General features: G+C 36.0%; 1 protein-coding gene across 1 annotated transcript in view; it reads right to left on the minus strand.

Moving 5' to 3' along the window:
* Cpne8 (copine 8) overlaps positions 1-13,903 on the minus strand; it is a 194,091-nt gene that overhangs the window by 157,575 nt on the left and 22,613 nt on the right. Inside the window, exons 3-4 of the mRNA XM_047550827.1 lie at positions 6,535-6,575; positions 5,256-5,302 (exon numbers count right to left, since the gene is read on the minus strand). Coding sequence (XP_047406783.1) covers positions 5,256-5,302; positions 6,535-6,575 — 88 coding nt within the window. The remainder of the gene's footprint in view (positions 1-5,255; positions 5,303-6,534; positions 6,576-13,903) is intronic.

Here is a 13,903-nt window from a genome sequence, read left to right on the forward strand (position 1 = left end):
TACTGTTGCAATTTACTTACCTGCCACTTGCTATTTTTTTTTTAAGGCAAGTCGCTTAATGTCTTGGAATCCAAATGTATTTTTAATGGTATAAGTGCTTCCTATGTACCAGATACTATTATCAGTAGTTACCATTTCATCATCAGAACAACATGTAACGTAGAATCATCATCATCATCCCTCATGTTACAGATGGGGAAACAGAGTCACTGAGATCCAGTGCATGGCTCTCAATAAAAGAAAACTGTCCTCAAAATGTTTTATGGGGATTACTAACATGTATATTTCACTTTCTCATTCCTTTCTCTTCCCTAGCAAGTCCCTTTAGTTGCTAAATGCTACACATTGTTTGTCTGTTGCATCTGGCATGTCCTTTCAATTCTTCCATACCATTCTCCCCTCTTTAACACATTTAACTCTTTTGAAACATCATTGAAATTGTCTGTTCATTGATATTATGGTTTGAAAATGCTCCCTCCCCAAAATTCCTGGATAGGAAACTTAATCTCCAATGCAGCAATGCTAGGAGCTGGGACTTTTAGGAGATGATTAGGTAATGCCCTCATGAATGGATTAATGCCATCATCTCAGGGGAGGGTTCATTATGGAGTAAGTGGGTTCTTGTAATAAGAACGAGTTCACGCATTCAGCCCTCCCATGCTCTTGCCCTTCTACATTCCACAATGGGATAATGAAACAAGAAGCCCCTGCTCAAGATGTGGGCCCCTAAGCATTGATGCTGGATTTCCAGCCTCCAGAAATAGGAAAAATAGTTTTTCTCCTTATAAATTACCCAGCCTGTGGTATTGTGTTATAGCAACACAAAACAAAGACAACTGGTGACTCCCCATCTCCATCTTCTACTCATTCTACACAACTCATCACCTTCTCCATTTTCACTTTGTATTCAATACCCTGTTTGAGTATGATCTCCTCTTACCAACTTTCTACTCCAGCAAAATATTGTTTTGTTTCAGTTTAACAATACATCACTTTATACAAATAAACTTCTTCCTACTTGACTTTCTTTCAGATTGAGCTAAAGAAAGTACTAGTAAGACTCCAAAATAAGATATAAAATGTCTTCCCATTTCTAAAATCAGACTGTAATGGTTGAGATCAGATAGCAATGGTGCATACTAGGGTAGCCTGATGGCTCTGGAGTCAGACAGTCTAGGTTGAAATCTTCACTCTATCATTTACAACCAAGTAACTGTGGTCAAATTACTTAACTTTTCTGTGTTTCTGTTTCCTCGTGTATAAAACAAGGATTGTTGTAGTTTCTACTTTTTAAAGTTGTGGTAAAAACTAAATTAGTCAATATATGTTAAGGGCTTGAAACCATTATTGGTTAACTATTATTAACCGTAATAGTTAACCATTACTATTATGAAAGAACTTGTAAGTTATGTAAGAAACTTAAAATTTCACTGCTTCAGCAATAGGAAATGTATCAAGCAAGGGAGTTGAGACTGTCCTTTAGCACTCAATGAGAATGAAGTCCCTAGTTCAGTTCTGAAATATTTTCTATTGTCCTTTCTCAAACTCCCCTTATCTAATGAAGTTTCTAATTGCTCCATCATTAGGAGCTACATTGACCCAGCTGCCTGGTTCCTCTCTTGGTTTCTGAAGTAATACCATGTTCTGAACAACCTGGTAAATGCTAAGTCCTGTGTAGCATGGCACCTATGCCAGTCAGAAGTTCCATATTGGACTGTCCCAGCCTTTTGAGAAAGGGAACTCAAGAGTGAATGATAGCAGACAGCATAACTTACAGGAGGAATATCAAAGGAATAAAGAGAAAGATGAAGAAGAGACAAGAGAGCATAGACAGGAAAATGTTGCAACAAGGAAGACAAAAGACAACCTTTGTCTGAATAAAGGACAAGGCTCATATGAGAGTTATTGTTTTGTTTTGTTCATAAGGAGAATTCACAGTGCTGGATCACTGATTAAATGACAATGAAGTGGGAAGTGAGGACAACGATAAAAATTGGTTTTATATTTTGATTGATGATATTATTAGCCATTTTTATAGCAAATATGAAGCAGACATAGGGTAAGGAAGAGAAGTTTACCTTTGAATATGTAGAATTCAAGGTAAATATTAAACAACAATACAGAAGTGTGCAAAAGCAATTAGATATAGTGCTTTAGTTTGGGTATTAAATATCCCCCAAAGGCCCCTAAGTTAAAGGCTTGGTCCCCAGGGTGGTGCTAGTGGGAGGCGGTGGAGCCATTGAGGTGGAGCCTGACAGAAGGTCTTCAAGTCAGTGGGGGCATGCCCCTGAGGGCATTGTGAGATCTCACACTCACCTTTCTTTTCTCTGCCACCTACTCCTGCCATGATCTAATCCCTCAACCAGAGCAATAGGGCCAACCAATCATGGACTGGAACCTTTGGAACTATGAGCTAAACTAAATCTTTTCTCTTTATAAGTTGATTGTCACAGGTATCCATTAGAGTAACAGTAAGCTAACAAAAAATTGATAACAAGTGGAGTGATCTTTACAATTACTACATGTATGATGACGTAGAGAAGTCTTTGGAACTGGTTTACAGGAGAAATTTGGAAAAGTTTAGAGAAGCAAGCTAGAAAAGGCCTAAAATGCTGCAAGTGGAGCTTTACTGGGTGATTCAGACCAGAATGCTAATAGAGATGCTAACAGTGAAGGCTATGCTGATGAGCCTTTAGATGGAAATAAGAACAATACTAGAATTTGCTTAAAGACTATGGTTGTTACAACATGGCAAAGAATTTGGATGTTTTTGGTTCATTCCCTGATATGTTGTGGGAGGCTGAGTTTAAAGATGATAGATCAGTTTATCTGGCAGAGGAAATTTCAAAGTAATAAAGCATTCAAATTGCAGCATAGGTATTGGCTGCCTGTAGCCAAATTTAAAGTGAGAATCAGACACAAAGAGGAGCAGAGCAGAAAACTTTAGAAAATTTGCAGCTTAGCCAGAAAAGGAGGCACATGTTTAAAAAATAAAAAAAATAAAAAAGTGCAGTTATTAGCACTGATAAAAAGAAGCCTCTGCACTGGGATAATAGAAAAGATCTTAGGGGCATCTCAGAAATTTGCAAGGCCATCACATGAATTACAGGCCCAACTATGTGAAAATGCAAATTTGTTTTCAAGACACTCTTTGAGAAGAGAGTCCTTGGTACCCTCTTCACCTAGGATCCACTAGGGAATCATTTCCTCATAGTTGGTCAGCACAGCACTAAGAAGCCACTATAATCATGGTTCAAATGGGCCCAAGTACAACTCAAGTTGGTGGCAAATCCTGATGTCACCTACCCAGTGCTGGTTTTCCAGGCACGCAGAATGCAAACACTTTGGAGTCAGAAAGGCTTTCACCAAGACTTCGAATGAAAGCCTGAGGCAAGACAGTGTTCTGCAGGGTCAAAGTCCCTTAAGCAGCCCCTAACAGGGCAATGCATGGGATTGTGAGACTCAAGGTCAAGATGTAATAGAGATCCCAAGAAGATATAGATGCCAGCAACATGCAACAATTATCAGGAAAAGCAGCAGGCAGCAAGCAGAGCCAGCCCAAGGGATAGGACCATGTGTTAAAGCGTTGGTCCCAGGGTGGTATTATTGGAAGCTCACAGAATTTTTAAGAGGTAAGGTTGATTGTAGCCCACGTGGACAGTAAGACCATAGTATATGGGTCTGCCCAAATCCTTAGGAACCTACATCCTGCCACAATGCACACCTGATGCCAGACAGGGAGATTTCAGTGTAATATTTTTGCCCTGATAGGTTTCAGTTTTATTTCATACCATTTCCTTCTGTTCTTCTATTCCTCCCTTTAAAGATGGGAATGTTTACCCTGTGCCAGTCCCACCACTATATCTTGGAAATATGTAACTTTAATTACTTATAGGAGCTCACAACTGAGTTTGCCTATGTCTCAGAGGAGATTAGACTTAGACTTTTGAGAAATGATGAAAGAGTTAAGATTTTTTTTAATTCTTAGAGATGGATTAAATGCATTCTTCATTATGAGATGGACATGAACCTTTGTAAACCAGGGACAGAATTTTATAGGTTAGATCATAAAGGTCCCCCAAAGGCCTGTGTGTTAAAGACTTGGTCCCCAGGGTGCCCTATTTGGGAAATTGTGGAACTTTTAAGAGGTAGAGCTTAGTGGGAGGTGTTCAGGTCAATAGTGTTTGAAGGAGATTGTGAAATGATAGCCTCTTCCTCCCTCCCTTTTGCTTCCTGGCAATGAGGTGAGCAATTTTGCTCTGTCATGCATCCCTCACAGGATGTACGACTTCCTCCAAAGCAACAGGGCCAACCCATCACAGACTGGAACTTATAAAACTTGTGAGACAAACTAAACTTCTTTTCTCTATAAGCTGATCATCTCAAGTATTTATTAAAGTGGTGGAAAGGTACATAAGAAACTTGTGCTCAGTATCCACTGACTACCAACTTATTATCAGTAGCAAAAGTTTTGAATGATGTCTTTTCCCCCAGTTATGACAATAAATTACAATGATCCACTCTTAACCTCTACCTCACAATTGAGATGCATCGATAACATGGTTGACACAAAGCAATCTGTGAGAACAAATAGCACAAATCCCTGTAGGGAAATCTACCCAGAAAGAGTAACCCTATTAAAACAATGCACTCCCTTCCTGAAATAACCAGAAATGACAGACCCATGGAATGTCCCCTGTTTTAGTATGCACCCACCCTCCAGTGATCACCTTTCCATTCAAACTTGGAGATACACTAGAAAATAAATGAATGAAAATGATAGTTCAGACTCTTTGCTTATGCTTCATCAGTGAATATTTTTATTAGGAAACTGAGTTTCTACTTTATTTTCAAACAAATAACTGGCAAAAGTCATGTGATATTTGATATTAAGGACAACACAAAACCCTTTTATGTGGAATTTTATGAAAATCAGTTGAACTCCGAGTGGGAGACTAAGTCCACATACTTACAGGAGAAATCATGTGAAGTAGACCATAATACAATACTTGGCCAAGGCAAGCAAAAATCTCAGGTCTAGACTATTTCACAAGAAGCTCATAAATAAGTTAAACATTCATAAGCATTCAGTAGTATTAAACATATGATGGAAAGATAACTGTCATAAAAAGAAAGATAAAACTTTTGTATTGAAAAAACTTAAAAACTGGGAAGTTCCATTTGATTAAATTGTTAAAATAGAGCTTATACTATATCTTCCAGCACAGTGATTTTTTAAATACTCTTTATCTTACCTCTCTCCATTCTTTATTTCCAACTCCTTGTACATATAAGACACAAACTACAAAAGATGAGAAAATACATATATAAATGTCTCTTATAAACATCAGATGTGAATGCATAGAATTTCTTTTACAACTGTCCAAAAGCTACATCACAATTAAATGTCTAACTCCCTGGCAAGAAAACTGATAGTCAATCATCAAACAATTAAAAATTACTTTGAAGAAGCAGAGAACAAACTATATTAGACCTTTGGAACTCAATATGCATACAGTTTGACATGTAAAGAACACAATAATTACTTGCTATTATCTTTATATTAAGTACAGATGTAGATAAATCTTAAAACTATAATTTAATAATTTGAAGTATGTCAGTGTGTTAATAGATATAAGTCAAATTTCTCCTAAGATATTTAAAGTGCTCAAAGACATCATAAGAGGGACAAACTGGGACAAATCATACTCACAATTTAATAATTACCACATCCGCCCTCAATATTTTTAAATAGGTAAAAAATTCTATGAATCAATAAAGGTAGTCCAAGAAAGGGAGATTAAGAGCTTTGGGTAAAGATTAAGGGATAAAAAGCATCTCTTCTACTTGTAAAATAAACCCCAAGACTTTTTAATATCTCAAAATTGCAATGCCTTCCCCTGCCAATGACAACTTCAAGAATCTTCCAGAACCTGACAAAAAACGTTTTCCTGTAATTAACTGTGTTGTTTATACATTGCAGAGACCAGAACTCCTGTATATCAATTTCTAAATATTATGAGATTTAGAACACTATTTCATTTACACACTTCTGCTGTTTTCTAATTCAAACTACGCTTTTCATTTTACAAGTTATTTGTAAGTTTTAATATCTCTACTTAGTCATCAAACTCAGCTCATGGCAGAAGCCATGCATTTCACTGGTTGATATACCTTTTATCCCCCTTCAATTTTTTTTTAAGAAGTATTATTTCTGTAACTTAAACTCTTAAAAAATTATGGCCTACTATTTCTGTCTTTCCAATGGTATTTCTATTATGTGACCATATCATGAAGTTTTAATTTCAAAGTAAACTGTCATATGTAGGAATCATCTTCATTTCCTTATTCTCAAAGTGCTAAGCCACTTCATCTTTAGTCATAGTACTGCCCAGGTAGATAAGCAAGCAAAGCTTAGGACCATCTCCCTCTTTCTAGGATTTAGATAAGAACTATGCGTTTCACATAATTTTTGCAAAATCAAGTAAATAAAATAAATAGGCTGTATCAAAAAGCAAATTAACATATACTTACTTGGATCAGATTTAGAAAAGGTGTCTCTGTCAAGAAGATTTCTGTTGAATAAAACAGAAAATGTTAAATGGGTATAAGGTCAAATATTTCCATTTATACTTACATAAATGTATAAAATGTACATATATATGAAATATATATATATATACATACATATGCATAACTCAGTAAAAATGTGCTCAAGGTCTGAATATCACCAAACAGGAAGCTGGGTAGGGTGTGGATTTACTACCTCAGTCTTGCCTTGCAGTTAACCAACATGAACCCTCCACACTCTTTGAGAGAAGTAACTGTTTCAGATTTATTTCTAAATTTTCATTAGAAGTACAGATGCTCAGAAGTACTTCCTGAATTAAAATGTGAGTTATTAAAAATGCAAAACTGTTTGGAACTCATAGCCCACGATCAGTTAGAACACAGTAGTGCAGGACTGTCTCCTGCCATTTGTCACATCTACCCTGATGAGTTTTATGTCACTATTACAGTTTGGATATTTAAGATGAACATACAGACCTTGGGTAAATATTCTTTTCCATTAAGGAAAAGATTAAACAAGTAAACAAGACCATTATCAGCACCTTTTCTTGTACATATTTATACATCTATGAAAGAAGTAAATTAGAAAATCAGAAAGTGGATATTAAGGTATCCTGTTATCCTCTGTGGTAGTAACAGTCCTATACCTCATAACAGTAACTTATTAATACAAATTAATAAAAACGTAAGTTCAGTATGTTCTGGTCAACAAGGGAGGCAATTATTGAATTAAAAAAAAATCCCAATGAAAACTGACTTTTTTTAAAAGCTACATCCTTTTCTGAAAAATGGTTATCTATATTGATGACTTGAGGGTTCCAAAACTTCTGAATTGTACTTCACATTCATCCTTGACTTATTGGGAATAATTTTAATAGCTAAATTATATTTCTGTCTCTAATACTTTAATGAAAATCTCATTTGCAAGTTGTCTTATTCCTCCACAGGACCACTACTCCTGTGTGTGTCTCTTTCAGAACTTTGATATCTGAACAGGTCTTCTTTTTTTCATATCAACCTGATATTCTTTTTTACTTCATTCAGGTTCTCAAACATTACTGCTTCCACTGAATTACTGAACACTGAGAAAAATAAAAACACATTCAACAGAACAATGAAGCACAGATCATAAAATGGAATCATGTTTTGAAATATTCCTAGAAAGAAAACATCAGATATATTTATATTTGGAATTAAGTCAGATAAAAAGAACACTAGTCAGAAATCAAATTAAAATAATCCTTTCTGTCCCCTAAGCCAGACACCATGACTCCAGTAATGGTTGGCAAACAGTAAATTAGAACATTTCCATTTGAAAAATTACGGTGATATTATATTTACAAAGCTAGATCTCCACTTGAGTGGAAATTCTCTAACCCTTCCTGTGGCTCCAGCTTTTGCTCATTAAGTATCCTAAGAAAATGTTAATTAAGCTCTTTCTTTCAGAGTTCACGAAAATCAAGAGATAGAGCAAAATCCTGCAGTGTGGTTAAGACTCTAAAACTAAGCTATATACGTACTTTGAGGAAAATAATGCAATTTCAGTGCCTTGATATACGTACTTAGAGGAAAATAATGCAATTTCAGTGCCTTGGTTATTAAAGGACAAATTACATTGCTAATTACAAATATAAAATAAGGGATTTTTTTTATCACCATCAGATATTAATATGCTTAAAAAAAAGACTTTATTCATTACATTGTTTCTTTCCACAATTATGATCCATAACACATAATGGCAAGGCAAAATCAAACAAAAAATATTTGTGTGATGAGAAGTAAAACTCCATGAAATTTAACTTTACAATTCTGTTAGACCAAAAACAGGAGAGAAATGAAGAGGAAAAAACCAGAATGAGAGTCCAAACATAACTATACTTATTCATAGAAAAGTCTGTTTTCTGTGTAACTCACTTTTAAACACACACACAAAAACACAAATCCTACTTCAACGGGCTTTACAGATGGCAAGGTTACTTTTCCCTCCATGGGTTGTTCTTGGCTTGAGTTAAGATTCCCATAATTTTATGCATGTAGTTTTATAACATGATATTGAACTTCAACATTCAGTTAAAAATTCTGAATGTGTCTGTCTTTCTATTATAAATGCAGATGTAGCCAAAACAAGGAAGAAAACAAGTTCTTGGGGGAAAAAAAAAGTTCCAGAAAAACAGTGTATGAATTAGAAATAATACCTGGAGAAATACATAATCAAAATTGTAAGTGAACTGGCCAACTTGTTCTAGTAACCACTCATCCTCAAATTCCAATTAAATCCCTGGTCTCTGGACTTAAAAGATCATCAAAACTACACAACTAAAACTGAGTCCTAGACAGTTAAACTCTAACCAGTATCAAGAAATATGGGGCTAATGGAAAAGGCATATTTTATACATCTACAATAAGACAGCAGATAAGTGAGAATTTAGTAACACCTTTCTAGGAGCATTCAAGGGAAAGGATTCCCTTCCTGCCCCCTTTCCTGTCCAGTACTTAGGGCTATTAGTCCCATATAGTAGAGCACCCACCTATTCTCCCTGATGACAACACTAAGTCAGCTCATGTGTAATCTGCCTCCTCCAATTTAATGCTCAACAAGCTACTTTCCTATTTTAAGAAAGTTTCCCATTCAGTTATTAGCCCAGAAAATATGCCGAGGGGAGAATATCAATGCCAGTTGTTGATTGTCCATTGGTATTCTGATTCTCATACTTAACAGCCAGGCAGCCTCTTAAAGTGACATCTCAGGTTGCCTTTTTCTAATTGAAAAATAGCAATTCTCTTTAAACTTCTGCACAATTCTGAAAGTATTTTTCAAGCAAATATTGAATGTTCAAGACCTAACAAAGCACTACCAAACATACAATAAATATTAAAGATACATTCCCTGATTTCAAGGAGCCTGAACTTTAGTGGAATAACAAACTCAGAAACAATTCAGTAGCAAAATCAGGTGGTAAATAAAATAACAGTGTGTAATGAGGAGAAAGTACAGTAAACCTAAAAACAGTCAAACTGATTTAGCTACAACAACAACAAAAAAATCAGGTAAGTGGATAACTCTTACTCCAATTATTTTGTAAACCACACTATGAAAAAAACAAAAAAAAATTTATAGCTATTTATATAAAATTAAAATAATCTAAACAAATATATATGTATTCTGAAATATATATTAGTTTTAAAAGGCTCAAGTATTCTTTTTTATTTATATAGGATGAAGTTTTAATAATAGGAAATAAAATCTTCAAATTCCTCATACATAAAATGAGCATTACAACATGACCTATTTAAGGAACAGATGGACTAAAAGTGACCTGTGGGTCACCCAATAGTTGCAGGTCTCCTGCTCCCTCTTTTCTACTCAGTAACTGAAACCAACTAACAAGTATTCTTTTCAAAAAAGAAACAAATATCATCCTACCACAGATGCAACTTGTAAAAGAAAATCTACTTGGTATTTATATGAATTCCAAAGTTAATAGTTTCAGTGTAATAACAATTTGACTATCTGTGACCTTTTAAATTACTAGCTTGGAAACCATACATTATATGTGTTTTACAGAGTAAGTTCTCATATTGAAGGGATAGAGTAAGTTCCAAAAAGCACCAGCCAAGCTCCAACAACACATAGAGAGGACTTCACTGCTATACCTGGGTGGAACGATTCCACTAAATTTTTTAATAGGAGTAGAAATAGAGCTTATAAACAGAGACAAAGGATAAAAACCAATCTATTTAATTTCCTATGGAGATATAAATAGGGCTAATAAATATTTAGAGTCAATAATGCCTTATCACTTTACAAACACTTTCCAGCATAAATTTTCCACACGTGACAGAGACCAACATCTCTGAATCATACAATCTCTCCTGAAAATTGTCCTGTACCAATAAGCAGAACAAATCTAGGCTTAATTAAAATTTGACAATTATTAAGAGCCTTTATTTGCCTATTTTTCAGGGTACTGTCTGGACTACTGGCAGCTTGCAAAGTCTTTACCAAATATTGCTTAGGCTCAGAAACTAGCAAAAGCTCAAACACAAGCAGAAGCCAAACACCTGCTGAATAAATGAAGAGTCTCTTATCTAATCAAAATCATCAACTTTTTTCACATTAGCTATGGTGAGGTGTTTTATTATGGGAAGCAGAGTAGAAGAGGAAGGTGGCATTTAGGGCCTTTGCCCTAATACATAATCCATTAACTGAAAACCCGTGAGAATGGTGGTGTCATTGGATTTATAAAGGAGCCCCATGTCACTGGGCCATCCCTGGGGTTCTTATTTTGGGCATTACATTACCTCATGGGCTAGAATTTGGAAGTTGTTATTTATACATGCATTTTGTTAAATGCAAAAAAAAAAATGGTTTTCAGAGTTTGTTTGTTTGTTTTTTATAAAGGCAAGGAAATCAAAACATTTATTGCGTAACTGAAAGAAAATTTACTCAGTCCTTAGGAGTGATTTGAATGTAACATTTGATTTCTCTGATTCGTTTATTCATTATTTTACTCATTGAACAAACATTATCTCTGGAAATTCAGTATACGTATTTAAAGAAAAAATATTTTTTCTCCAAACTACGACTGCTGTGGCAAAAGGAGACAGACTGTGCACAGGCAAAAAGAGGTTTGGAAATGGAAAAAAAAAAAAAAAAAAAGAAGTATTTTGAAACTGAAACTTGCTGAAAAGCTAAATTCAGCTAGAATCTAAGATACCAAGTAATTTTGAAAGATAGGGTCATTGGAAAGTACTTAACAAGATTATCCAGCTTTCAAGAAAGTAAGAATAGACTTTTAGATGTGAAGTTGCACGAACAGACTAAAAATTTGTCTCAACAGCTTCCTCTGATAGCCTGAACACACAGGTGGAACTTTATCACAAATGACAGGTATTACTCCACACAAAAAAGAAACTTCATTTTGCAGTTTTGGTTGTTTATTCCAAACATTTATTTATTAGTCCCGCTGAGCTGAAAAGGCCAGTGATTAAAAAAAAAAGTTTCAACTTCTGCATGAGTAAAGTTTGGTTCAGTCACTAAAATATTTGAGGTGAAGACAAGGTTTGTAGTATTTCTTATGAGGCATTAGATTGTGATTGATACTTTTGGAAATTACTTAAAAGAAGCCCAGTTTTGTCACATTTGACAAGTTACTCTGGTTAACGTGAGATAAACAGAATCTAATGATCTGAAGAAATGTGGGATTAATTCAGGGTGATATAGTTTCCAGAAGAAAGTACAATATGCAGTCCCTGAGTTTGGTGGGAGAAAAGAGATAAAACTTGTCTGTTTTTAAAAATGGATTTAAAAAAAAGAGAGAGTGGGATATGGTCCTTCTTAAAAATCTGAAACTCAGGTACAAAATTTAGTTCACTACCTTTCCCCAATCTCACAGTTCCTGTATTTCCTATCCTAGTAAATGGCAACTGGAGAAAGTGAAATAAGGTGAAATAACCAAGTTCTAATTGTCAGAACCTATAGATAGGGCCTTATTTGGGAAAAGGAAAAAAAAAGAGTCTTTGCAGATGTGACTACACTATGAATCTGGAGATGAGGAGATTATCCTGGGTTCTCTGGGTGGGTCATAATTACAATCACATGCATTCTTATAAGAGAAAAGTGCCGGGAGATTTGATACCAACAGAGGAATAGAAATTGAGATGTGAACAGAGAGCCCTTCATCTTCTGGCTTTGAAGATTAGAGTAAGGTGGCCGCAGATCAAGGTATGCCAACAACCACCAGGAGTTAGAAAAGGAAAAGCAAGGATTCTCTCTTTTAAGACCCTCCAGTAGAGAATGACTCTGCTAAAACCTTGAGTTCAGCCCACTGACTCTGATTTACGACTTCTGGCCTCCAAAACTGTGAAAACCATAAATTTCAGTTCCTTTAACCCAACGACTTTGTAAGGATTTGTTACAATAACCACAAGAAACTAATACCACAAAACTGTCCACCTACTTTTCCAAGCAAGACTCCCTGGTCACCTTCCTTTTTTCCTCTCTCTTAACCTTAAAGCTTCTACCACCATGACCTGTGCTTCCAATGCCAGCTACTTTCCCAGTCTTACATTTCTTTCTTTCTTTCTTTCTTTTTTTTTTCTGGGTGGCAGGGACCAGGGATTGAACTCAGGGACACTCGACCACTGAGTCACATTCCCAGCCCTATTTTGTATTTTATTTGAAGACAGGGTCTCACTGAGTTGCTTAGTGCCTCGCTTTTGCTAAGGCTGACTTTGAACTCACCATCCTCCTGTCTCAGCCTCCTGAGCCGCTGGGATTACAGGCATACACCACCACGCCAGCAGTCTTAAATTTTTTAATGGGTCTTCTAGTTTCCAATCTCCCAGTTCATTCACCACGATCCCTCCTAAAGGAACTTCTCTACAGAAAATACCTGAACAAATGGCTCCCTTGCGTAAAATTCATTGCCTAACAGAAATTCTAAATTCCTTTTTTGTTTAAGTACTAGAGATTGAGGATTCTACCCGCAACCTACATCCCCAACCCTTTTTTTTTTTTATTTTTTTTTTATTTTTTTTTTTTACGTTTACATAGGGTAATGATGTTTATTTTATTTTCCCCTCCCCCCACCCCTCCCACCCCTCTTTTCCCTCTACACAGTCCTTCTTTCCTTCATTCTTACTGCTCTCCTTAGCCTAACTCTAAACCTAACCCTAAACCTAATGCTAGCCCCTCCCGCCCCCCATTATATGTCCTCATCCGCTTATCAGCGAGATCATTCGTCCTTTAGTTTTTTGAGACTGGCTTATCTCACTTAGCATGATATTCTCCAATTTCGACCATTTGCCTACAAATGCCATAATTTTATCATTCTTCATTGCGGAGTAATATTCCATTCTTCATTGCGGAGTAATATTCCATTCCCAACCCTTTTTACTTTTTAATTGAGACAGTGTCTTGTTAAGTTGCCAAGGCTGGCCTTGAACTTGAGTTCCTCTGGCTCAGTCTCCACAGTAGCTGGAGCTTCCAGTGTGCACCACCACGCCTAACCAAACTCATTACATAGCACTAAACACTAGCTACATTCTGACTGAAATATAGACCTGGCTGTGTTTCGGGGGGTAGCTCTACCCCTGTATTTCATAGACTCTTCTCCAGACATTTCAATTTCTGCAGTTCCTAAACTACCTATCCACAACACTCTCTCCCCTAGAAATTTCCAACACTTTCAACCTCTCCCACAGTTGCCACCTAGGCATGAAGAATGGATCATTCCCTCCAACATGCCCCACTGCACTCAAAATGAACCTATATCACAAATTCCACACCTACTGTTTATTCATTGAGCCAGTTGTAGGCTCTGAGCTCAGA

Source organism: Sciurus carolinensis, chromosome 4 (assembly GCF_902686445.1).
Source record: "Sciurus carolinensis chromosome 4, mSciCar1.2, whole genome shotgun sequence".
Classification (NCBI taxonomy): Eukaryota; Metazoa; Chordata; class Mammalia; order Rodentia; family Sciuridae; genus Sciurus; species Sciurus carolinensis.